This window comes from Protopterus annectens, chromosome 12.part0 (assembly GCF_019279795.1).
Source record: "Protopterus annectens isolate FY-2018-M chromosome 12.part0, PAN1.0, whole genome shotgun sequence".
NCBI lineage: Eukaryota > Metazoa > Chordata > Ceratodontiformes > Protopteridae > Protopterus > Protopterus annectens.
In genome coordinates this window covers 887,100,885-887,128,700 of record NC_056746.1, presented here as the reverse complement: position 1 = coordinate 887,128,700, position 27,816 = coordinate 887,100,885, and the positions used below count along the sequence as shown (strand labels likewise).

General features: G+C 38.3%; 1 protein-coding gene across 2 annotated transcripts in view; it reads left to right on the top strand.

Moving 5' to 3' along the window:
• EYA2 (EYA transcriptional coactivator and phosphatase 2) overlaps window positions 1-27,816 on the top strand; it is a 970,866-nt gene that overhangs the window by 513,001 nt on the left and 430,049 nt on the right. For both annotated transcript variants that reach the window (XM_044089920.1, XM_044089919.1), the window contains exon 6: window positions 13,459-13,575. In XM_044089920.1, coding sequence (XP_043945855.1) covers window positions 13,459-13,575 — 117 coding nt within the window. The remainder of the gene's footprint in view (window positions 1-13,458; window positions 13,576-27,816) is intronic.

Genomic DNA, 27,816 nt, shown 5'->3' with positions numbered 1-27,816 from the left:
GTGTTTGGTGAGCTGATATATTTCCACCCTGACCAAAACTTGCTCCAAAAGCTGCTAGATGTTGTTATTTTAGTATACTAGCAATAGGGCTGCTGCTGCATCCTTACTGGGCTTGAACTGTGCCTACTGCCGAGTTTTGTTGAGAAACTTATTTAATTGAGGACTGGAGTAGTTCTGCTTTGAATGTCTGTAGTTTTCAGTCTTGCCACTTTATAGTAATGTAGTTTGTGATTTTTTCTTTCCTTACACTTTCTGTTAACAGGGATGAAATGAGACATGGACTCTTCACTAATTGGTCCACCCATACCTTTTTAGTGCTGTATACATTCCATGGTTTCCTTGTCTAGTACCTGCTCCTGTAAACTCAGATAGTTGCTAGAATAACATGTTTTGCATTACTATGTATTTTCTGTGGGATATGAAGTCAGAAATTCAAAGGGCTGCCATTATTTTTTATTATTTAGTGACTTCAATCTTCGTGTTGATCTCCTATAATTCCATTAGAGTGGCAGGGTTACATGATTATGTATGCAAATTTTATGTTAATCAGTGTCCCAATTTTTAGCCAGTTGTACCTACTTTTCATGGGCCTTTGTCCAGATTTTTGATGTTTCCAGGTACAATCTCCTATGGCAGCAAGGATGAAGAGTGGTCCTGAGAAGCACTAATATTCCTCATCAGCCCTAACCCTTGCAGACCATGTCCAGGGGAGATTAGGAAGAGTAAGTAGACCTGATGTAAAACAGATGTACTGGGACAACCTGCTGACTTGCTGTGTGCGAATGGAAAAAGAAAACAATTCATAATTGTTAAGAACCTAGCCAAAAAATCCACTAGATGGCACAACGCTTCTCAGACAGAAGCAAGTTTGGATCTTAGTGAGTTGGGTCACAGGGCTGTTACAACCCAGTAGCTAATAACAGAATACCTTCTACATCAAGGAACCTCTGCGTAACAGACTTCCTTAGGAAATTCTCACAACTCCCCCTCAGTTATGATGCAGCCCACTTTGAAAGCAGGCACACAGACCTCAACACACACACACACACACACACACACACACACACACACACACACACACACACACACACACACACACACACACACACGCACACACACATACCTCTATTTTACTTAAAAGCTAGTACAACAAAAGATATTGAAAAACTAATTGATCAAATGCCCTCTAATTCCCCCACAGGTATAGCAGTCAGCATCCTTCATTTATCTTTCTCTGCAAACTTTCTACACCCTCTCAAGTTCCTTCACAGTTTATGCCACACTTAAAACTTCATTCCTGATCCCTTGAAACAGGCCATTACAAAACTTATTTGTAAATTCCCGAAGGCAGTCTCTAGAAATGATTTCTGGCCTAGTACTGTTCTCTGAACCCTATAGGCAAAAGTTTAAAATATGTTATTTCTCTAACTCTATGAATCTGTACGCAACAGCAGAATACTGTCTTGGAGCCGACATAGATTCTTATCAGGGAGACACACCATGGCCACCTTGTACACTTCTAACAGATGACATACTGTTATACATTGGCAGATACCTTAACAGTTTCCATCTTCACTGATCTCACTAAGTCCTTTAGACCACCCTCTCCATGTTAATGTTCTTATCCATCAGTATGTAAGCACTCAAGCTCTCACCTGATTCAAAAGCTTCATAACTAACATCAAATTTACAGTTGAAATAAGCATTTTATACTCAAATACTGGGCCAGTCATTAAAGGTATCCCATAAGAACTCATTGTTAGGGATTTTTCCTGTTATAGTCAACCCCATCATTCTATTTGTTGATGATTTGGTAATCTGGAGGTCTACAACCTTGTATAAAATAATCAAAAAAGAACTCATGGAAGACCATTATCAGTTACCAGTCAGAATACACTACCTTAACGAAAATGTGCCTGTTAACTATATGCGTCTGTCTGCACATAATGAGATCAAAGGGGTACCTTGAGTCATGCTTTGGGTATAGCTTATAAGGAATTAAAAGAACAGCACATCAGTTGTAGTGAGACATATGAATAAATAAAAAATGGATTAACTGCAGGTTAGAGATTGCTTTCCCTATCAAGAATTGATATCAGACTGTAGGCAATGACAACGAAATAGGGGGGTCCTGAATAAAAAAAACAGCACTGGTAGAGTTTTTAGTAGAATCTAGAACAGAAGTTGCTGTTAAGAAAGTAATAATTAGTAGAGTATATAACATTTTGCATGATAACTATAAGAATCAAGCAGAGAATGTTAGAAAGGATTGGGAAGAGAGACTGGGTAAGCAATTCACAAATAAACAATTGGAGGATATAAATATGTCTCCCAAATATGCAACAAAGTCTAGTAGATTTAGAATCTTTGCTTGGAAGTGTTTACATGGGGAGTTTTATACCCCAAGTAGACTCCAAAGAATTTTTTCTCCTGTAGACAGCAAATGATGGAGGTGTGATAGGGAAGAAAGATGTAACTGGGAACATATTTTCTGGGAGTGCAATGAGTTGGCAGACATTACTGATTCCCTGCAGACTGCTCTGTCGGAGATGCTGGGTGAGCAAATTCATGTAACTAAGGAAATTATTTTTTGAGCTACGATACAGAATCAGAATTGCGTAGACATAGTAATACCTTGCTGAGTCTAATTATGACAGCTGCCAAAAAAACAATTACTAGAAAATGAAAATCAAAGTCTAAACCAACCGTACTAGAAGTAGCAAATATAGGAACAAATAACACAACTGAAATTGGGATCTTTAGAAAAGGGTAGTAGTAAATTACATATTAAAAAATGGGAAGTGTGGGATTAATGCATGCAGAGGAGGAATGAGATTTAAAAAAAGGCAGGATTTAATTGAGCTATGTGATGGCTGACGGACAATGACTGGATATATTATAAATTATGTCTAATGTTTGCAGCTACAGTTGTGTTGGCATAGTTTGTAATGTATAATGTTTGCAAATGAGATTGTGTCGGTATGGTTTATTTTCATGTATATAAATGTACGATTGCCTATGTCTTATATGATAATTAAATAAAGATGTTTCTTGTTTAAAAAAATACATTAAACAGAGTGACTCAGCTTGAACTGACAGCTGCAGAAATTGAGAGCACAAGCATAAAAGAAAGCCTGAGAGGAAACTGTAAAACACCATAGAGAAACTGAAGCTCAGAAAAAAGAATGCACCAAGCCAAAGTTTGTCCCAGTGCCAGGAAGAAAACAAAGTGCTACTTAACGAATAACCAAACTGAGGAGCCTAGGGGAGAGTCGCTGCCTTTAGGTACTGTGCATAGCATTCAGTTAGCATGGTAACTATATCTGTCCCCAAGTCAAAAATGCTGTCATTTGGTACCTGATCTGGAGTGCTATAAACGTGCCAGAGAATTTGAAAATTAGCCAGGGGGAGAGTTGGCTGGTCAGTCATGCTGTCCCAGCAGGTGTGAGCCAAAGGGAATTTTGTGTGGTATAGTGTCATCTTGTAACTGCTGTAGAGTGTCTGGAGCTACAATTCTGGGGCACTCAGAAAGGAGAACCCATAAAAACTATGACTGGAGGAGGCTGCATGCCATCTGCTTATAATAGGGAAGGTAAGAGAGACAAACAGACCAATATGAGACTCTCTGTACTCAATACACAGGCAGGGGCCTGATTAGCATGAGATACTATTGTTGGCATGTTAATTGGGAGAGTAACTGAACTGTGTGCTTCTTACCTGAGCTGAATTTGAAGTCCTTTACCTGGATTGAATTGTGCGTACATTGTATAATGTAGAAGAAATTGTAAGATGGTGTGGAAAATAACCTGCACTATATATAACCATTCTAAGTAAATTACATTGAAACCACACAGTGACTCTCCAGAATGTCTGCCTTTACAGGACATGCATACACACATATATGCATAAATACATATATACATACATTGTACATAGATACATGTGCACGTTCATTTGTGCATATATTTTCATAGTGTCATGGTTGTTTAGCACAAATGATGTTCAAATCCCTCATCTTTAAAACAGCACCCACATGGGTACAAATGTACATAAATTCATAGGTACATATATACATATAGGTACATACATACATTAATAAGTACATACATTCTGGTATTTTAAGCAGTGGACACAGCAAGTTTTCTGAAAAAGAAATTATTTTTTTTTAACCAAATTTAAAAGCGGGCTGGCTTGTGGAACAAAAGCAAAAGGTGACCGGTAAAATAAAGTAACAGTACAGTCTGTAAATAAAGCAAACAGTTCATTCTGTCAACCCCTCTAGTGGCAACACTCATTTCAGGTGCAACTAAACAAACTCCCACGCTAAAGGACTTAAATGCACCTTAGAATATAACAATGATCAGGAAATAAAGTCTTTAGTTTAGTCAAAATCAAAATCTTTCTCACTGGGACTTTCAGTGATGGTCACAGCTTCCCAAATGGACTCCTGTCTTGATGCCAGGTGCTCCAACTTCAAGTCATTTCCATCTGGGTTCTACCATGTTGTTTCTTAACTGGACGTAAAAGAAAAATCAGGTGCACAAGTGAAATTAATGCCAATAAGTAACTTCTGCTAAAGGGAATATTCCCTATTCCCTCATATAAACAGCTTTATTTCCTCCACCAGATATTACATACACTTCATTTTATAGCACTGGCTTTTTTAAAATCCCTGTTTACACCTGTTTTTTGCTTTACTTATGGAACTGCCACACTATATTAAAGATGACTACCCCCCCCCCCCCGCTTGAACCCATTGGTTTCAAGTCTGATAGAGGGTCAGTGGGCCTAGACAGACCATCTACATTTTGATGGAGAATACTCGGACAGTGTTAGAAGTGTTGGAAATGGAATAGCTGCCATGCTAGGGGCCACTCATATTGCTTAATATTGCCTTCCTTCTGCTGGTGTAACCACTACAAGGGGAGACATTTTGTGAACTCCCTACCTAGTGAATAACAACATAGGAACCTAAACACTTACTTAAAACCCAGGCATTCTCTATTGTGTTAAATATACCTGGTCTCAGCCTTCTTCAGTTTCCTGCTTAGGTAGTAGATTGGATATTCTTTGTTTCTTATTTTCTGAGCTATCACTTCCCTCACCCAGCCTCTGAACTATCTGTGTAGATGAGGAATGGCTTTGAAACATCAAGGAACATAAGAACAGGTCTGGTGCATAGCTTGTGTCTCTGAAATGCCTCCTCCTGATGGATTCAGGCACCTTCCCTTTCATTAGGTTTATGAGGGGACATGCAATAGAAGCAAATTGGGAAATACATTTCATATAATACCCCATAAGACCTTGAAAAGTTTTCACTTGTCGTTTTGTTTGGGTAACCAGTCATTCCTTTATATCCTCTGTTTTCCCCCTACTCCTAATTACATAACAAACTTACCTACCTTCTGTCATCCCTATTTTGTACTATTAACAGTAAACCTGGCCTGCCTTAGTAACTTCAACTCTGTTTGGGCTTTTGGAAAGATATAAATTCTGGTATTTTGAGTAGATGACTACATCTAAATTGGACAAATTTTTGCAATGTTGTAAGAGCCTTATGAAGGCTGAAAGGGAAGATATTGTACTAAAATATCCTATTACTGAGAATCCACTTTTCTCCTTAGCCTTGTCAGTTAAGAGGATTTGTATCCCTTTGTCAAATCTAGAGTTCTTAAAAAGCTGGCCCTTTTTAACCACTCTAGCAAACATCTATTATGGGCATAAATTAACAGTTAAATTTGGAGATACTGCTGAGTCTCCTGAAGTCATCACAAAAATGGACAGTACCATTCAGTTTTGGGAGGGAGTCGCACAGTAGGACTGTTCCAGTCACTATTTGATTCTTCACTTACTCCTATTTTTAACATTTTTTTGTATTTCCTCTCAAACTGTCTGTTTCTGGTCTTCTTTAATTTTGTAAGGTCTTAAGTTAACTTTTTTTTCCCATGGGATTTTCTATGTAGTGTTTGATGAGAGGTGCTCATCCAGACAACTTGGGAAAAGATATCTTCAGTCCACAGAAGGAACTCTTAGACTTTTTATTGACAAAACTCACTTGCCTTCCACCCAGGGGAGGAGCCAGGGCCTATACTTTATTTCCTCATGTAAGAAAAGCCATAAACCATCCCATGACTTCCCAAGTAATGACCTCCACAGAGACCTCTCACTTCTGTGCTGGGAATACCCAGTACAGGAAATGAACAAGCTGATGTCCAACTTGGGGAGGCTTGATGATCAGTATGCATAAGAGCAAAATGCATATGGGGAAAAGGGAGAGAGTTTTAAGTAGAGGAGCGACAAGAGTAAACTAGAGAAAGAGAAGTTTGGTTCTGGTCACATAGAACACCTCATCTCTGGTTGAGTAGGGTCACATTTCCTGTATGGTGCAGCCCAGTTTTGGGTGGGTTGAGGCATATTTCTTTTATGAAGCATCCTATTTTTGGGTAAATGGAGGTCCATTTCCTTTTTTATTTACAAGTGAGTATCACATTTCCTTTTCTTATTTTTAAGTCAAGTAGCTATGAGGATTTCCCTCCGCTTCAAAGAGGTAAGCTATAAGATCATAAACTATAATCAATCTCAAAAAAGATTTAATGTTATAGAGAATACATTTTGCAAAGAAAACTAACCCAATATTTATTAAACATGTTTTTAAACTACAATAAAGATTTTAAATGTAATTACTATTGTGCACAATTAGTTTGCACTTCAGTATAATAAGCATACAGATTGCATGAGGTATGATGGAAAGAATGGCACAAGTCCAAATAAATGACCTGACTCAGGTGAATGAGAGGACAGCGATCCTGGTTTGATTTTAACATGTGTAGAAAAATGTAATACATATAGAAACATGGAAATATGTTCAATGATTTGTGTATTAACTCATACACATAATAAAGTGTGAAGCAGAGTTACTTAATATAAAAGGTGAAGTAAAATCTCATACAGTGGCTTTGCACAGCACAGCTCAATCAACAATGGAAGAAACATACATTTCCCAGCCCTACTCAGGCTAGCCAGTATAGCAAATTATCATTTAATCAATTAACAAGTCATTACAATTAAGCTAATATCAAAAACTACTTATATATATTTTAATATTTTAATTTATGTAGAAATTTACTATGTGTACATACATATGCTTTAGAAATTGGACGGTGCAGTGGTAGCATTGTTGCCTCACAGCAAGAGGTTCTCTGGATCGATTCTCGGGTGGGGTGCCTTCTGTGCAGAGTCTGCATGTCCCCCCTGCATTCGTGGGGGTTTCCTCTGGGTGCTCCGGTTTCCTCCCACAAAGACATGCGTCTGCAGAGTACTTACATACATGCTGCATAAAGACACATATACTACATACATGTGTACTATATGCATATTACATGTAATCATTATACACACATACTTATACAAATTATATATGTATTATTTCACCTTATAAACTTTCTGCACAAAAAAGACATACCTGTGTGGATATATAGTGTAAGCATGCATACGTTACACCTGTATAATGCATACATATGTGCATATACATCCTGTATGCATGCATGCAAATGCAAACAGCACACGTACTGTATACATACATATGTTATGCACATACATGCTCTGTTATGTGCAAGCTCCATGTATGCATATCTGCATAAATACCACCTCAGGTCTCCTTGAGCCTAGGGGGACTAACCCAGTCAAAAAGGGATAAATAAATAAAGATACATGCATTTATACTCTATACAAAGTGTTACATGTTGCTACATGCTATATACATATATTCTGTATGCATACATATTACATGCATACTCCTTACATAATGCATACTTACTACATAAATACATACTACTGCAGCATACAAACTGTGTATGTGCATACAGCATTTCACACAAAGTATAGCCTCACTATATTGATGTAATAAAAATGCAGGACATGATGCCTACATTGTTATTTGACATTATACCTAGTACACTGATCAACAGCCATATACAAAGTAACTTTGTACTTACTTAGATAAGTAGCTAATAGCACCAATCACAATAAAGATACAAACTGTGATTGCACTAATGTTCCAATTACTGTTATTGAATGTGATCTGTTTAATTGCTCTTGGAGTAACGTCTTCTTTGTAATTTGCATGGCTATTTATATGGAAATTAGAAAAGTCTATATTTCTTGTTACTGCTATGTATAACTTCAATCTGATGAATCTCTGACAGGAGTGAAAGTGGGCATCTCTTGTCTTAACTTTAATAAACCATGGTTTAAACAAGCAATTCCTACTTCAATCATGTTTTCTTATTTTTAATAACGATGAAATCTTGACAAGGATCCTACATAAGATGTGGCAACAGGCTATTTTAGTCATTTGTATGCCAATATCAAGAGCAGTCTCTCTTGTACAACTAGTTTTCACGTTTTGTTGAAATATGCACACAGACACACACACACGCACACACATACATATTTATATATATATATATATATATATATATATATATATATATATATATATATATATAGTAACACCTAACTAGGTTGACACACCACAATGTTGACAGCAAAAACTCGACCACAAAAAGTCAACATATGCAAGAGGTCAGTTTAAGTGAAAAAACAATCTCGAAAGAAACACGGCCACTCCAAGAAAAGCTTTTAATAAAAAACAGATTAAGCACTTTCCTCTAGCTAATTCAATAACTTAATCAGAATCAACTTTAAACATGTTAAAAACACTATTTAAACATCCCTCCTGTTAGTCACATGACCAACTGAACAAGTAGAAATCACTAAACAGTTAAGAACCTACAACCATCAAAAATACATAATCATACAAAAAAGTATGAATATTGATACAAAACATAAATGAAAAAAAATTAAAAAAGTGTGAACTTTATACACAACCGAACAACAGTAAAAACATTTCATTACACCTTGTAGGAATGAATTCTAAGGACTATATGCAAGAGGTCAACAGTTATATGAAATCTATAATCCCCAGGTGAGGGGATATTCCCTTTCCATACAGACTGTGTGATCTTGGAGGTAGTATATATAATTAACATGGGGATGTGGGGGTGCAGGGGGCTTGCCTCTTGCAAAAAAACTATGTTATTTTGGGGGTTTTTTTGGTTGCATGCATAGAGTATTTGACTCCAGCATGCATGGTTTACTGTTGGCATTTCTGATGTCAACCTTTTGCAGTCGACTTTATTGTTGTCAGTGTTGTGGTATATCAGAACTAATGAGGTAGAGCCATATATATACATGTATATATATATATATATATATATATATATAGAGAGAGAGAGAGAGAGAGAGAGATACTTCATGCATGTGTAGTGAATAATGCCTAAATAATACATATATGATATTGACGTCCTGCATACAGCACACATACTTAGAAAACTTGGCAGCATCATTTGGCTGGTGTGGAGATAGGGCAAGTGTTGTGGTAGCACGTTTGCCTGCAGCACAGGGAACTCTGTTACTGGTAAGGTTTTTTCCTTGCTTTAATGCTAATGTGATGCTCAGCTTTGTCTGCTGATGCTGAACAAAATTTCAGCCAGGAAGGGGGATTGCTTTGTTAATAAGCAGTGCATCATTCACAGCTGGAGACCCATGAGTTAGAGCTTGGGGCCAGTCTCTGTGCAGGCGCTGTACTGATTGTGAATCATGTGTTATCCCGGTGAGGGTTCATTCCATGAGTAGCATGAACATGATGTACTGTGTATACAAAAGGGGGTCACAACAAATACAAGACTTTGCCTCTATGTGTATGGTTCTTCATCAATTGCAAACAGCTTTGGTAAGCAGGCATGCTGCATACCAAGCCTTATCCATGGCATCAAATGTTTTCTGAATAGCATCTAATGTCTTTAAGACTTCCTTGGGTGGTAGTACCACAGTACAGGACACTAATAAGGTCAAATAGAGAGTATTGTGTGTTATTGTGTATTTATTCACCTGATGACATTAACTGACTAGCAAGAATACAAAGATATTTTACCAAGCAAATACATGTGATAAGACCCCTGCCATACCCCAAGAAGATAGCTGACCTTAAACTGAACTCAGTGTGCCACTGTATCTGTAGAGGGTAGGAATGTAATTCTGGCATTTAAATGTCTTAATGATGAAGATCTATGTCCTGCAATTGGACTAAAATTTATTTCTCACAGTCTTTTCAGAAGAATTAATAACCTATATTTAGAAATAGAGAAATATAATTCCATGTTAAGAGTTCTTTCCTTTAGAGTGACTGTGGTATAAAACAAGTTCCTTATTCAGATAAGATCTTTAAATTTCAGTTATATTCATTTTTTGGATCCAGTATTCGCAACCTACTTTCTGAAGGATAGAGACTCCTACTTTTTGAATCTGATAACTACAAACAACAAAACTTTGAAATGAGTGACATGCCAAACCCCATGTTTGTAGTGACAAAACATGTCATGTTTAAGTGTGCAGATCTAGTACTATGATTATTTGAATGGATGCGCTGACAATAGTGCAAAGTAAAAAAAAAAACTTTCATGAAGTTGACACTGCCATGTTACAATTTTTTTTTCTTGTGGGGAAAGGATAGTTATTAGTCATTTTACTGCTGGAGCTCATACCTCTCAACTGCACAGATTTATACCTCATCCTTTTAGTCTGTCTGCTCCTCATAAAAATCTGTGTTTTTCTGCCATATCATTGAAGACTGAATTCACTGAACAATATTAAATAATGACAGACATTTGAGTCACAGACTTCTTCCTCTTCCAGCTTTTTCCCAGTTAGGGGTCACCACAGCAGATCAACAACCTGTCTGCTCATGATTGGCAGTGGAGTTTTACAGTGCCGAGGTGCCAGCCCAGCACCCAACCTTCCACAGAAGGCACAAACACACTCTCACCTAGGGTCAGTTTGAAATGTTCAATCCACCTACAGCATGTCTTTGGGATGTGGGAAGAAAGTGGAACACCCGGGAGAAACCCACGCAACCACAGGGAGGACATGCAGACTCCACACAGAAGGCACCCCAGCCGAGAATCAAACTGGAGAACCTCTTGCTGTGAGGTGGCAACGCTAACCGCTGCACCACCGTGGCCGCCCATCTGAGTCTCAGACTTTTAGCCTTCTGAAAATACATAATAAATCAAAACCTGTTATTCTAGCAACTTTCTAAGTTTGTAGGAGTAATATTTAAATTCTGTCCCTATTTCTGAGCCTTTGTTCCCCCCTCCCCATTCTTTCTGTCTTTGTCCAGATTTCTTGCAATGAGATGTTGAGAGGTATTACCTCTCAACCTCTTAGTGCAAGACGTCTGGACAAAATCTGACAAAATGGGGGGACAAAGGCCCAAAAATAGGGACATATTTTAAATATTGCTCTTATAAACTTAGAAAGTTGCTAGATTAACAGGGTTTGTTTTATCATATATTTTTCTGAAGGATATGAAGTCTGAAACTCAAATGTATGGCATTATTTAGTGACTTCAATCCTCAGATCATCCCAGACATTTGCCAGAAAACAATAAATTTTATGAGGAACAGACCAAAGATATGAGCCAAAATTCTGGACATTCTGTGAAAATCTGTACAGTTGAGAGGTAGGTATGCTGGGGCTACATTTCTGCAGATTACATATCAGCCATTATTTGTTACAAAAATCAAAGCACTTTATAATGAGAGGCTGGAAAATATGTAGGCAGAGACATTTGCCTCATTTGTTACCTATCATTCAATGACTGCTGTTGACATGACTTTGTGTCACTGCATGTGCCATGTCTGACAGTAACTTTATGCATGTATAATGGAGGCGGTTCTACCATTCTCACAATGTCGTTTATTTTATATTATTAACTCATAGTCTCCCTTAAAATGTGTTCAGGTTGTCCAACTGTATTTATTTACTCACACTGTTGGACAAATGCCCCTAGAAGCCGCTGTCAGAGCTGTCAAACATTGAGGGGACCACAGAGTAATTCTGGACCAGGGGTTAACTGGTTTATAACCTTAGGACACAGTAGGCTTGGCACTAAAACACTGCACCAGCTTTCTGACCTTAAGAGACAAAGTGACCCTTAAATAACATTTTCTGATGGGTTGGGGCTTAATATAGTGAAGAAGCCAGCCACAGCTCTTGTCATCTGTAAGATTCTTTGGGAAATACATAGTGAAGCTCAGCAATATTGAGACCAGAGTAGATAATACAGAATATGACAGAGAAAACCTCAGAAGATATGATTTATCAGAAGATTGACAGGTAGTGTTAAAAACAAAGCAGTTCTTTATGATGGTGGGACTTTGACAGTCCGGATGATATTTCTTTTCACAAAAGCAGCTCTGCTGCTCCTACTATAGTGTGTGTGTGTGTGTGTGTGTGTGTGTGTGTGTGTGTGTGTGTGTGTGTGTGTGTGTGTGTGTGTGTGTGTGTGTGTGTGTGTGTGTGTAAGCCCTTCATATGTTAGAGAATTTCCAGATGTGTTATATGAGGTCCCACATCTTTGGCCCCAGTTCAAGGGACAGCTGTGCTACATAAAGACCCGCATCTTCATCATTAATGACAAAACAGGTGACATCTGTGCTAGAAGAGGTCCCACATCTGCATAAATGACCACACCCCAAGGGTTAGTTAATGAGTGGAGGTCTCCCTGTTTCTCCTGTACATTAGAGAAGGGCTGGCATGCAAACACTACTGGAACTGGAATGTTGTTCACTGCTACTCCAATGGGATCCAAAGTATGTTGGTTTGTTACTCAGTGAGAGCTGATTCTGCAGAATCTGGAGGCTTGCAAGTAGAGTTTTTCTAGGTGCATGCTCTGAGATGGTACAGGACAAGGAAGTGGTCACTGATCCTATCAGGTGGCACTGTGCCCATTTTAATGTGGTGGGGGTAGCTAGTAATAACCAAATCAGACAACAACAGCTTGAATATTTGGGCAGTGGCCCTGGCTGGGGAAATCTGCCGACCAGTTACTTTTGAAACTAAAGCAAGCAATGTGATTGGTGGGGTATACAAACCTTACATGCTTGAAATATTCCATCAGTTTGGAAAATGTGGATAATAGGGGTGGTTATACAGTCATGCTTAACAGTTAGGTTTGCAATAGTCCTTAACAGAACCAATGTGACTGACAACCTTAAAGAAATGATAGAAGGGTGGTTAGAGTGGAGAACGCAAAGTATCAAGCTGGTCCCATAACATACAGGGAGCTATCTCTCCTCAGCCTTGACTGACAAGAAGAACGGTCCTTCTACCATCTAGAGCTATTAACCACCACTGCCTACAGTTCTCAATCTGTTTTAACATTTGTAAATCTTTGTAATACTGTTGTTGATGAGTTCTGTTTCTTTTGAGCCACACATACATTTTTCTTTGTAGGATCAATTGCTGTGATACCCTCAGTTTTTTGTCGCTTTCTGCACTGTCCCAGCAGATCTTGAAATGGAAAAATAGCTCTGCTATCTTTTTCTTTTACAACAGGTATCAAGACAGAAGACAATCTAAGCCACTCACCTGGGCAGAGTGGGTTCCTTAGTTACAGTTCCAGTTTCAATGGCTGTTCTTCTGCACAAGCAGCATACCCTTACCAGATGCACGGTCAGTACTACTTTAAAAGGCACTCTGTCTTACACAGATTTATCATCTGGTTCTGAACAATGTGAATCTTTAACCATTTTGTAGAAATAGCAAAAGAAAAGAGACAACATGTGACTTTGTAAGTCACCTGATGAATAACAACATGGAATTTCAAATATTAACAGCTGTCCATTTCACTGTACCTTTTCGAATGTCATGAGGGTCAGTTTTCTGTTTTTCTTTCCTTCCACCAGCAGATACTGAAACATTCTGAAGGGCTTCAGAAAATTGTACTAAAATATTACATTTGTTTTCAAGAGACTTCCAAGGCAGCAAAATGCAGGAAAGAATATCTGAGCATTTCAGATCCTTGATTCAACAGCTATATGATGAGTCTCTCCCTCCTTTAGCTTTAAATGTTATCTACCTATTGACTAATGTTTCATATGCCTTACCTTAATTTTATTTATTCCTAACATCTGTGCTATAAACCTCCTTAACCATGTTTTACAATTCATATCTAATGTCTGCCACATTTGCCACATTTATTGAACATGAACAGTTTGCATACAAATGTTTTATATTTGAAATTTAGTATCATATATAATGTCACTACAGGAAAAAAAACTGTTTTATTTTTGTATAGTGTCACTCCAGAAACATTACCTGTGTGTATTTAAATTTCTTAAGAATCACGAACGTAATCTTTGTAAACATTTTGTTTTGTAATGAGTATCTTAAATGTATCTGCTGGAGTTTTTTTTCACTTGGCCTCCACTGAAAATAGGCTGTGCCCTTCAGACTTTTCCTGTCAACAAGGACAAATAAATAAATAAATGAAAGTCAGTTAATACACATGTACATTTATATCCTGTTCACTAAAAAAAAATTTGTTTGTGAAATGCTAGTTTAATGCTGTCTTTATTTTACACCATTATTTTATCTGTGTTTAGAAATGAATAAGCAGTCAAAAAGGTAAAAAAACATGCAAGTACTAACACCCTCCTGATAGCTGCAAAAGGATGACTTGTGTTGTAAACCCATGGACAGAGTGACAACAAATGCAAGTCATACACAGAAATACATTCATTCATTTCTGATAACTTTCATAAAGCTGGATCCTATCCCAACACTCAGTGGGTACAATCAGAGATGGATCCTGAACTAGAAGAACTCTCTAGGGCCCGTGTTGGCTGGGGGCCCCTGTTATCTGATGGTAGCCCAGCTTCACTGTAAAATAAAAAAGTTCCATAAATAAATACAAAGCCAAGCAACATCCATAAATAAACAGAAATCCAAGTGCCGTCTTTTGTATTTGGCAGGAAACTTGTACTTTAAAGAAGAGCAATCCCCAGAAACCTCAGCATTAGGACATTGCCTTAATGTCATCATAAGAAATGTGTGGGATTTTTAAGTAGGCAGAGTAGCCAAGCGGACAACAGATCTTATATACACAATGAGAGAGAGAGATAACATCAGTCATTTTTGTGTGCTGCACAAGGATACAGAGTGAGCAGTGTGTTAATGGATCTATACCAGTGAGTACAAACGAAGCTATGTGGGGAGGGTGTAATGCCCCAGTTAGGGGGGTTGTCTAGTTAAGTGACTTTGCTCAGAGTCAAACCAGAAACTTTAGGTATTAGCAAGCAAGTGCCTTCAGCCTCCACATCAACTGCCCGGTCTCCTTTAATTTTTATTTTTCCTTCTTTGTTTTTGTAAATCACTAGGATTGCAGTCTGTCTAGGCCAGTCGTAAAGTTTCAGAGCTGTTGCTTATTGTCTGTGGTGAAACAGGTAGTACACTTGCTTTTGGTACAGAAGGCTGTGAGTTCTCTTCCCACACCAAGTAGATAGACTGTTTACACTACTGTGTAGCCAGCATAAGGGGAGAGGGATGCTGCATGCCTGAGTGTGTCCTCCATAGGACGAGATGCCTAATACCTATGGACTTGTTGTTGGTTTGCATATCACCAGCACACCATTTTTTTTTGTAATGTAAAATAGGCAATTTATTCTTCAAGGGCAACAGGTACTGAATTTGTAGATGGAGCACTGATATGCAAAAGTTGTTATCAGCAACAACCTCTTCATTAGTTACTATTCTCTTTAATGTGGAATTATCCAGATGACTTTACTTCTTCAGAGATTCTGCATATTGACGGATTATAATGACAGCAGTCTGACTAGCCTTTTGTATGGTTGAAATGTGCTACATTCGGTATTTTGTCATTGCTGGTTCATTTTTGTTGCCCTACTTATTGGAAAAATCTTCAGTCTATAAACTCACAATGGTGATGTATTAAACACGGAATATAATTTAGCACAATCAGGAAGATGAATTAAACAATACCTGGATTCATGCATGATCCTAAAATGTGCACAGGGGGGCATGGTTTGAAAACAGCCTAAAAGGTATACTTAATCCACCACTGTCAAAATGCATTTTCTATGAATCTGGGTTTCAATGCTGTTTCAATAAATGTGAGTTTCAAGGGCAGACAACTTTACTGATTCTCATATCGAGTCTTTTTTCATTATAAGACTATTGCTTTGTTTACCAAATAGTTATCCGTATGTGTTTTTTAAAATTTGAAATAAAAGTTTTAAATTAAACCCAAATATCTGTAATCATTGTTGAAGTAAAGAAGAAAATAGTATATAAACTGACAGGTTTGATCAGTGTTTATGGTAACTATTTTGAGATAGCCAGGTAATGGAACACTGGAATGGCTTGGCGGGAGTCCTGATCCATTACCCTGTATAGGGCCCCATTTGACCATGATCCATCTCTAGGTACAAGGCAGAGAAATTAAGTATGATGCTATCTTTTTGCAGGGCATGCATGCACACAATTACACACACACACACACACACACACACACACATACACACACACACACACACACACACACACACACACACACACACACACACACACACACACACACACACACACACACACATACACACCTATGGGTAGTTTGGAGGAATGCCAGTTTACCTATGCCATAGCTTTACAAATAGATAAAAATAGTTTCACTGCCCCCTCCACCCCATACACACAATTATAGATACACACAGCTATTCTGGTCAGTGTTCTCTACCAATTGCTGATGACTATCACACTTATGAAAGCCCATGCTCAGTCAGAGACAGAAGCCACACTACATACTGCACCCAGTCATGACTGCACCTAAATGTGAGGATGACTTTGAAAGGGAAAGTAGAAAAGGGGAAGCTAAGTGTGCATAGCTTGTTCAGTGGGAGTGTGCAATCATTCCCATCTTTATGGGTTCATGGGTTTGGTGATAAAGCTCAAGGACTATCAGCTTTCAAGGAGCCTGATGCCTCAGGTCCCATGTTGTGACTTGCGGGTGCCATGTACTCAACCATCTCTTTTGTGAAGGTAAGACTTGATAGGATAAATTTTAACTGAGAGGGAGGCTTTACTTCATAAGAATGGGAGTCTTGGATATTTGAATTTCTCACGTTTCATGATACAAATGATATTCATTTTATAGACAAAGAGTGTCCTGTTGTGTTTGAAGGGTTTCAAATAGTAACAGGTTCTTCACTAATCTGTATGTCCGGCATATGTCTGTTCTAAGAAAGTGATAAGATGCAGAGAAGAGTGGGTGTTGCTGTGGTCTTTCACTGTAAGACAAGCTTTAAAGCCCTTCACAAGTTTGTATATTTTTACTAAGTTTACAGCATAGAAAGGCATCACCACACTCAGGCACATCACCCAGTACTGGTGTAGATTAACAGTGTTCCATCTTAGACAGATTTTCCACACCTCTCCTAGGTGAAAATCTGCAATCACCCATTCATTCTTCCAGACCAGTTTTGAATATTGCTAAGAAAGTATGCTGCTTGCTAAGTAAGGGCATCCTATTCCATAAATGGGAGTATGTGGTGTTAAGTACCTGTCACACCATCTGGTGTTGTTGATGTGGTAGTACAGCTTTAGGTATAAGTTGGGTCAGGTACCTGTCACACAATATCTGGTGTTGCTGGTGTGTTAGTACAGGTTTAAAATGCAGCACTTCATCAGAAAAGTATGAAAATTAATAAAACTTTGGCACAATATGTTGACAGGAAAAGGTAACAGCCAAGACTCTGAAATCTGTGACATAACAGTTTGGCAAGTAGGTAAAAATCATAGAATAAAAAAAAAATACAAGGTAAGTGGGCCATGGCATCATCATAATCATCAACCCCATTTTCCCAATTCTACATGTGGTTGATGTATTGCATCAACTGTCACCATCTCTTTCAATTCAGTGCCACTCTTCAACTTTCTTCGGCAGTCATGCCTGAGTGTCATAGGTCTTCTCTCACACATTTCATTTATCTCTTTACTGGCTGCCCTCACCCCCCCCCCTTGTCTTCTTCCTATCTGTCCCAGATTGAGTACTGTTTTCCTGCACATGTCCAAACCTCTTGTCATCTGTTCTCCTTGTCCTTCTCTGCTTCTGCTCTGATGTGCTAATTTTTCATCTGTCACTCAATGCACTTCCTACTACCTATCTGAGGCACGTCATCTCCATCACTTCTAGTTTCCTCACTGCTCTGCCTTCACTGCAAAGGATTCTGTACTGGTTGCACCACTGCTTTGTACACCTTAATTTTCAACTTCTTTGACAGTCTTCTGTCCAGTTAATTCAGAGTAAATATTTGTTCTGGAGAAGAGGTAAGCACTGAATAACAAATCTGTCTGTCCACCTTGTTTTTATTTATTTGCTAAAACCAGTTTAGTTCCATTGTTTCACAGTACTACTGCCACTAAAATGGAAGGTCTACTTTTTTATATTCATTCTTTTCATTGTTTATATTCTTGCACAACAAAAATGTACAACCAATGGAATAACAGAAGAACACTTTCACAGATGCAAACTCTAACTTCAGGCATGGGAGCACCATGGCCAGCCCCTTGACTGGGTCACAACTCCACACCCAAACCAGGGGAGGCCACACCCAGGGAGGGATGACCCTAGTGAACGTCCCCATTTCTAACTTATATAAGATCACAAAGCATCTTTAGTTAACCATTTGAAGCAGCACTCATCTGTCTCGGCAATCAATTTTTAAAGACACAAAAACAAATTTGACATTCTGAAGTGAATCTGTGTGTGTGTGTGTGTGTGTGTGTGTGTGTGTGTGTGTGTGTGTGTGTGTGTGTGTGTGTGTATATATATATATATATGTATATATATATATATATATATATATATATATATATATATATATATATATATATGGGTCTATGTTAAATGAACGAATGATCATAACGTCGAGTACAAGATACTCGACACACTATGATCGTAAGTTCAAAACCTTGAACCCTTAAAAGCCGGAAACAAACAAAATTGAAAGATTTTGTTTGTCCCACACCTCCCCTACACTAACATACAAAACAAACACATACAACCAATGCATACAAATGCCTACACACTCACATCATTCAAACACTAACACACCTACACAAACACACCAACTTTTAAAATGTGTCCCCCACACCCCCCTAACTAAATATACCAACTCCGAGATTGCTGTACATTGGGGAAAGGTGGGAAATTGCCCTTTTTCCAATGTACAATGATCTCGGAGTTGGTATATTAAACAAAGCAGCCTGTGACATAGCCATTCTGAACAGTGTAGTGTGTCTACGTTACATGCTACACTGACTAGGATGGCCAACCAAAACATTTCAGATCTCCAAATTTCGGCATTTGGAGTGCCCGATTAAATGAACAATCGATCAAACATTGTCGAGTATGTTGTACTCGATATTTTGATCGTTCGTTCATTTAACATAGACCCATATATATAGATGTCATTCACTCTGTCAAAGTGTCAGTTGATCAACATAGTAAACTGCATGGGAAATTCATCTAGAGTTTTTAGCATTGTGTGTCAGATGTCAAAAGAAGCAGCATGTTTAAACTTAGTAGGGTTTTGGTTAATGGATCTCAAAAGGAAAACATTAATTTTCTTTTGCAAACTTTTTGGGTTTTTTCTTTTTCGGTATTCTGATTATTGAAATGCTGGCAATGATCATTGTGTGTCGATGCTTGTGCACTGAAGTCAGTACGTCTACTATACTATATATACTATAGTATACATATATATATATATATATATATATATATATATATATATTATTAAAATACACACTGCAACACAGACAATGTTAGATAGATAAAATGCATAACACAAGATGTAGATATCATGTAACACTTTGATTAACATGAAGCAATAAACTGAGCAATATATTGAATGAAGAACATACTGCAGAATAAAACAACAACATATCGACATCGGGACAGAGTTATATATTAGCTTAATAAGTAATTATAGTAAGCAATTATAGTAGGCAAGAATATGTACATGAGCAGAGGGTTCTTTACTGAAATTAGTTCTTCATATGCATTTGATACAGAGTGCTATATGGGTTAGTGTAACACTGTCAATTGTCAAGAAATAATAGAATTTAACTTTTTTCCTAGAAGGGATTGCACTTTATTACTTGCTGTAGATGATCATTTACATTTCTTCCCCGAATTCTGCAAAACTTTGGCAGTTCCTAATATTACATAGTCGGTTGTTCCAAGCTGCTTGGGCTGTTTTGGTGAATGCCTTTTCTATGATGGCAAACCTGAATGGTTACCTGATTAAAGTTAGGGAGTCTTGAAAATCTGACCTGAATGTGTAGCAGAAGTTCCTATATGTCAGCTTATTTTCTAGTGGAGAACGGTAACCTTGCATCTATAATTTATAGCTTTAAGTATTGAGGAACAGAGTTATTCAGCTGTTACTGGTGGCCAGCTAGTCTTATCTAGGGCGACACAGTAATGTTCTAGGTTGATGTATAAGGTTATGAATCTGCATATTTTACTTGTTTTGGTGAGGGGGCTGTGTTTGTTGAGGAACTGAGACACATAATATAGGGAGTATATTTGAGGTTAAGTAAGAGCACATTAATAACGATGGCTTGACAGGATCCACAGGTGAAGAGATTAGTGAAATGCTAGGCTGGGTTTAGCATAGCCAGTACTTTATTTCATATGCCTGTGCAATACTTAAGATACTAAGACATGTGTTTATCCACTCGAGGCATGAGTGTTCCTAGTCAGTCTTTTAGGGTGATTCTTTTTTTTTCTTAACTTAGTAATTACCACTCAATATCACTACGTAGGTTTGGAGGAGCTGTTTGTCAAGTTTCTTTCCTTTTTTTTCTACCATCCAGTCCCAGATACATTAAACCTATGTCAAGTATTTTTTTCTGTAGCTATTTTAGACAGCTGTCATATCGTAGCATATTTTAGTAAATCCTGGGGAATACGATCATGTACAGGGAGAAAAGAGGTCCTGTCATGAAAAGCTGCGGACACTGGCTGTGAAAGTTTGGTAGATAAGCTTTGCCCAGTGATGACTTGAAATGTTGTGCTAGTAAGATGATCCCTAAAACAGACTAGAGATGGTTCACCAAATCACATGTTCACCAGACATTGTACCAGTTGTGCATGATACACTGCTCTTAAGGCTCTTTTTAGGTCAATAAAAAGAGAATAAATAGAAGAGGCATCTGTAATCCATGAATAAGATATTGCACACACAGCTCTAAAACATATGTCTTACCATCAGAACATGTCCTTTGTTCCATGTCTGCAGTGCCCTGATGTTTTTCTCCTGTGTCATGAAACATACATGCTTCGTTTTCTTTTTTTCTTCTCCCTGTGACTGTTGACTTTCATCCTCTCTGCTGAGACATGGGCACCTGCATACCTTCAGCTTAGCTGCCAATGTAGACATCATCCAGGTAACCATCATGGGACAAGTTCTACCTTAGGTCCTAGCCAGTTTGTTTTCATTTGTGAAGGACATGTTACAATTCAAGGCTTGGGTATACAATGAATTCATTGTGGGGGGTGTCACTTGAGTCTGTAGGTGAATAACCCACAAGCAGACCTACTCCTCCCCCTTTACAAGTAGATCCCTTTTTATCAGGATGGTGGCCTAAACCACCAATCATTGACATGGTGTGCAGGCTGGAGGCATACATCCACCTCTGTCCCCGGAAAAGGCAACAAGGCATACCCTGTTATTTTTTTTCCATCCCTGGTCTGCTCCTCCAGTTCCTAGGCCTCTAATCAAAGTTGGGACATCTGGGTCATAGTAAGGGCTTCATCTCTACACCACAATGCCAGTGACAAAACACACATGACCACAGGAAATCACTTTGTATACTTCACATATATTAGAATGTCTCTCTGAACTCCACTACCTTAGTTAAACAACAGCTCTGCAACAAACATACACACACACACACACACACACACACACACACACACACACACACACACACACACACACACACACACACACACACACACACACACACACACACCATTTCCATTACATACCAGATCTTGAAATGGTGTTTCATAGCTAAGCTGGTTCTGTGTTTCTCCTCCAAGATCAGATCAAAGACAGTTTGCACTGGTGTTTTCTGTCAGTTGATTCAACATATATAGATATATCAAAACTAGAGTGAGCAAAAGTACATCAGTTAATACAGTACATTAGTAAAAATTATCAGCTTTGTTTATGAAAAGGTGTTCATTCATTCAGCCTTTTGGAAAACAATCAAGTGAATTATCATAGTGTTTAACAATCCCAGCAAGAGACTTGGTGAAGAGATTCCTGTTTGCAGCGCCAGGGTCCAGGATTCAGTCAAAACCTCTGACCATTAACTGTAAGACCGAGATGCTTGCATATTGACTAATATAGCTACCCTTGTCTTACCTTTTTTGTTGTGGCATGTGAAAAGGGCCCATGACCAGCCCACTTGCCCAGTTAACAAGTAACAAGATAAATACTTAGAAAAATAGACAGATCACAACCAAAATGTATTTTGTAGTAAATGCCAAGCAGCAACTGCATTCATGGAAGCCTGAATGTGTTTGGTAGTTAGCGCAGAGGATTATGACTCTGAACTGCTTCCTGTAGTCAAGGGTACAGAGCTTGATTCATTCCTCCTCTATTTGCCTACTGTATGATTCTGAGCAAATCACTCAACCAGACAGTTCTCCTGGGTTAGCCCTGAAAAGGGGCACTTTGTCCAGTGAGTTTACCAGGTTAACTAACAGATTAAAAATATTTGACATGCTTTTTCATGTAATACTAATTGTATAACCTGCTAAAGATGAAAAAACACTGGCATTATATATTCAAAGATCTAAAAGTTTGTCGACCAAGCTGTTCCAAATCTGAAGGAAACATGTTTAGTAATGGAATGGTCATTTAATGTGAAAACATGTAGCGCAACTGTCTACCACCATCACAGTTACCAGGATCCCAAGTAGGTCCCTTTTTTTCAGTGAAAGTGATATGCAATAATTTGCCTTTCTCTTGTATACATTTTGTAAGGATAACTTCAGATTATTCTGAAAAACTATCGTAGTAAAAAGAATTCTGGGCCTCCTTTCATCCAAGTTCTTGTTCAATTCATGTCAGCATAATAGTGTTTTGAATAATTGCCTAAATCAACAGTCACAGTATGAGCCATTCAGAATACTTTTGGTTGAGGTTTAAGGTCAAGAGGTAGCAGAGATAGTTCAACTAAAGTTATGCGTGTTAGGAGATAATAAATGTGACGACTCCTCAGCAAAGTGACTCAGAATGGAGATGAATTTACACCTTTGTCTCCATAAATTTTGAACATGTCCTTTCATGCTGAAAACAACCCACATGATACAAACACAGAAATATATGCACAGCCACAGACAGCTGGCAGGCTTTTCTTTTTATGTGAGGCATTTAGAAGATTTTTCAGCTGAACCTTAACCCCTTAAGAGCATACAAAACATTTGTAACATTCACATATTTTTTTTTTTCTTTTTAACTTGCATGCAGACTTGAAAAGCGTGTCAGAGAGTGAAACTTTTCAACACAAGGAATATCTGCTTTGAATTCTTGATTTCAGCATGAGTAGCCATTTCAGAGGAATATATATGTGTGTGTGTGTATGTTTATATATAATATATATATATATATATATATATATATATATATATATATATATATATATATATATATATGCTGTTTACTAGAAGGAACAACGAACACCACAGGACAAGATAAAGATCTTCTGCAGATGAAAGCATGTATGTTAAGAGGAAAACACAAGTTCTGTTATGTTAACAGTAATAAAAGATGGCATAAAAGCAGGGTTGGTGTACAGAAATAGTCTCAAAGTAAAAAGGAATGGATAATTTAATAAACATTCATTTCTGCAGTTCAGACAGGAAAATAGCACGCATTACTAAAAAGAGATAAGAGAATTATTTGTTAATAATTACATGTGAGACTTAGACTGACTGCATTTGAAATAGTAAATGGTAGCATTTAAAACTAAATAAAGCCATATCAAGTATTGAGGTAAGAGTTTGCAGTAAGCAGGTACAGTCATTTCTTTAAGACATGGGCAAAGCAATAGAATACTATTTGTTACATGGAAAAAGAAATGTAGTTTGCTGAAAGTCTGAATGCTACAATTTGTGAAATGTAAAAGTGAACTATCAAATGTTGAATACTACTAACGTGGAAGCTCAATATGTCAGAATTAAACAAATGAGTTTTGCTTATATTATCCATGCAGCATCCACACAATGCCCTGCCGCGTCATTAAACAGATTACCTGATGTGTTATTCCTTTCAGTGAGACATAACTATATATATATATATATATATATATATATATATATATATATATATATGTATATATACATATAAATACAGATGTTTATATGTGCATATGAGCATGTGTGTGTGTTTGTATATATGTATATGTGTATTACATTATGCTAGAATAACAATACAGCTAGAATGTGTTTAACCCCTCTTTGGACAGGCTTCAAACTCCTTGTAACCCTGAAAAGGATAAAAATACAAGCACATACAAACACACTCACCCAACCACCCACATACACACAAACACACTCACGCACCCACCCACTCACCCACATACACACAAACACACAAGCATATGTATGTAATACAGTAGGAGGGAGTGCGCAACATTGTACAGAGATTACCAAACATGCAGGGTAGTTTTGAGGCACTAACCCAAATGGCAAATGCAGTACAACTGGTCTGTGTGCGTGTGTGCGTGTGTGTGTGTGTGTGTGTGTGTGTGTGTGTGTGTGTGTGTGTGTATGTGTGAAGTAATAGCTATGTGATGCACACCTTATTGTGCCAAAATGGGCATATTGTTTTTTCTTACATAACATGTGGTACACTGCACTATCCCATTTTCTGGCAAGTTTGCACAGTGGAATATGAGTTCATAGGTAAGAATAAGGCTAGCTGCCCTTGTTGGCTATTTTAAGCCTATCTAACTTCAGTTCAAAGGTGAGAATCAAACCCTATACTTTGTGTCTGTAAGGTGAATGCCTTAACCATTATGCCAACCCCCCTTTTTGATTCAAAGACCACTAAAGCACTGCAGCAATATGCAGCAACAAGTAGGCAGCACTACATTGGTCTACTAAACAGTGCTACATGCAAATTCATCAGTCTTAGATGGTGAAGCTAATGCAAATTAGCCATGTGAATTCCCATAGAGCCCTTCACTAGGACTGGAACAGAGTAGTAGAGTGATTCAGAGACACACTGTAATGATTATTTTGGAATGAAACAGTGGAAATGAGCACTATTGTTTTATGGTGTATATCCATTTGCTGCCTATGGAAGAAGAACATCACAGTAAGCATCACAGCAGATGAATATTGCAAGGTTTTGTGTGTGTGTGTGTGTGTGTGTGTGTGTGTGTGTGTGTGTGTGTGTGTGTGTGTGTGTGTGTGCCCGCGTGTATTTGTAGAATACATCTGCATTGCATGGATTGTTAACAGAAACCTAGAGCAGTTAGCTGTAATAGTACAGGGTTCAATTCAGAACCATAATAATGAACTAATAAGCTGTTTTTATCAAGCCTCTGAATCACTGTATATTGCCATGTCACTATTGGACACTGCTGATTAACCACATAGTGATGGCAGCATTCTGCTCTTTGACGTTCAAGGTCAGTCTTATAATGTGCACAGTTTTGTTTGCTTTTGCCTTCTTGTCGTAATAACCGGGGTCAAATCTGAAAAGGGTCTTTGAACCATTGTACCAGCCTGGTTACAATGGTAAATAAATAAATAAATCTAGTTTGGTCTTCTGTACCATATTATTTTTCTTTTGGCCTTTTCCCCGACTTTTGCATAGACAGGTTGAGAGGCATGCTTCTTACAATGGTGCAGTTTCATCAAATAAAAATAAAATCTCCTTGTTTAATACTTTCAAGAAAGTGCAATAAAAGAATGGGAGCTCTTAAGATAAGTAAAATTCATATCTTTGCAACTTTAACAGTTGTAATATGTAAAGTGAGAAATACTGTAAGAGACTCATACTGTATGGAGTGTATGAAGTGCCATGATTATGCTCCGAAATCTTGAAAAAGCCACTCTTGTTAAACACATTCCTAATTTCAGAAAGTTCACCCCGGGGATCACTGCAGTAGCTCTACTTGATAGAGGCAATGGGAACTAGCGTCAGGCAGCACAATGCCAGGGCACTTCTATGGGCTAGGCTTGTACAGGCTCCAGAGCCATTAGCCTAGTACACACCTATGAACATACGCTTAACAAGATTTCATTAAGTACTCCTCACTGCATCATTGCAGTTAGGTTTAAGTCTCATGGTAGAATTTTAACAGCAATTGGTGGTCACCACAGAACAGCCAAGGGAACCATAAAGATTTTCACATTCTATTTCTGACCAAATGAAGGTTTTAACTTGTTTTAAAGCTTTTTGTACTTCTGCCAGTGTTCTGTGGTGGGTACTGTCAGTGTGACAGTGATAAGTGCTTTACATAGGTTCATAGGTTCATAGGTGTGTACTAGGCTAATGGCCCAGGAGCCTTTACAAGCCTAGCCCACAGGATTACCCTGGCATCATACCACCTGACCTTAGTTCCCAGTGCCTTTGTCATGCAGAGCCACTGGAGTGATCCCCGGGGTGAATTTTCTATTTCCCATCCACTCATCAAGATTTCTTTTGAAGAGGGCCAGTGAGGTGCTCTGATTGATATGTATGGTAAGTCTATTCCAGAGCATGGGCAGACTCTGGGTTATGAAACTGTCCCTCCAGCATGTTCTGTTGATTGTGGTAATGAGGCTGAGGTCGCTGGAGCGTGTGGTGTGGAGGGATTGGGATTTCTTTAGATGTAGCATTTCTAACAGAGCTGGGTCAGACATGGCTTTTTAAGTCAAGCAGAGATTGCCTCTAAGTAGGTGATATGAGACAGAGAATAGTTGGAGTTTTTTGAGTCTGTCCATGTAGGACAAGTGTTTAAGGCCTAGGATCCTCTTTGTGAGGTACTTTTGTGGCCTCTCCAGTTGTTGCAGGTATCTAGTGAGGTACATGCCAAATGGGGCATTGTACTCGATGACTGGCCTAATGAGGTAAGAGCAGAGGGAGACAATAAACTCTTTCATCCTGGATGCAAAACCCTTAGTAATGAGATGTGCCACATAGAAGGACTTTCTGACCACAGTGACATTGTGGTGGTCAAAAGAGAGGTTGCTGTCAATCTGTGTTCCCAGATCTGTTATAACGCCTTCTGTGTTCAGTGGACTACATTGATGTAATTCAAGGGAACCTGTTTTTTCCCAAGGGGGATGATGACACATTTTTTGGCATTGAGCTTTGACACCAGTCATTGGTCTCAGTGAGGCCTTTCTGTAAGGATGTCAACATCATGTGGGGTGTTAATAATAGCTCCCAACTTGCAATCATCTGTGGACTTTGTTAGCCAGAGTACCTTTATGTTGGCCTAGACTTCAGAGAAGTAGATACCAAACAGGAGAGGACCCAGGACCGAACCCTGTGGGACTCCACTCGTGACTGGTCTGAATTCTGACTTGGAGTCAGCTACTTTCACACTGTGGGTTCTATCTGTAAGCCTGTTTGCAACCCACCTAGTGATATAGAAGTTGATGCCTAGCTTAGTGAGTTTTTCTATGATTCCTGAGTGGGGAATGGTATCAAAGGCCTTGGCCAGATCAAGGTAGGCTGTATGAACCACCTTGCCTTCATCAACAGCTTTGGTGACTGACTCAAAGAAGTCGACCAAGTTGAGCAGACATGATCTACCTTTCACAAAACCAAACTGTGTGGGATCCAGAGTTTGGAGATTCCCTGTATCCTTGTTTAT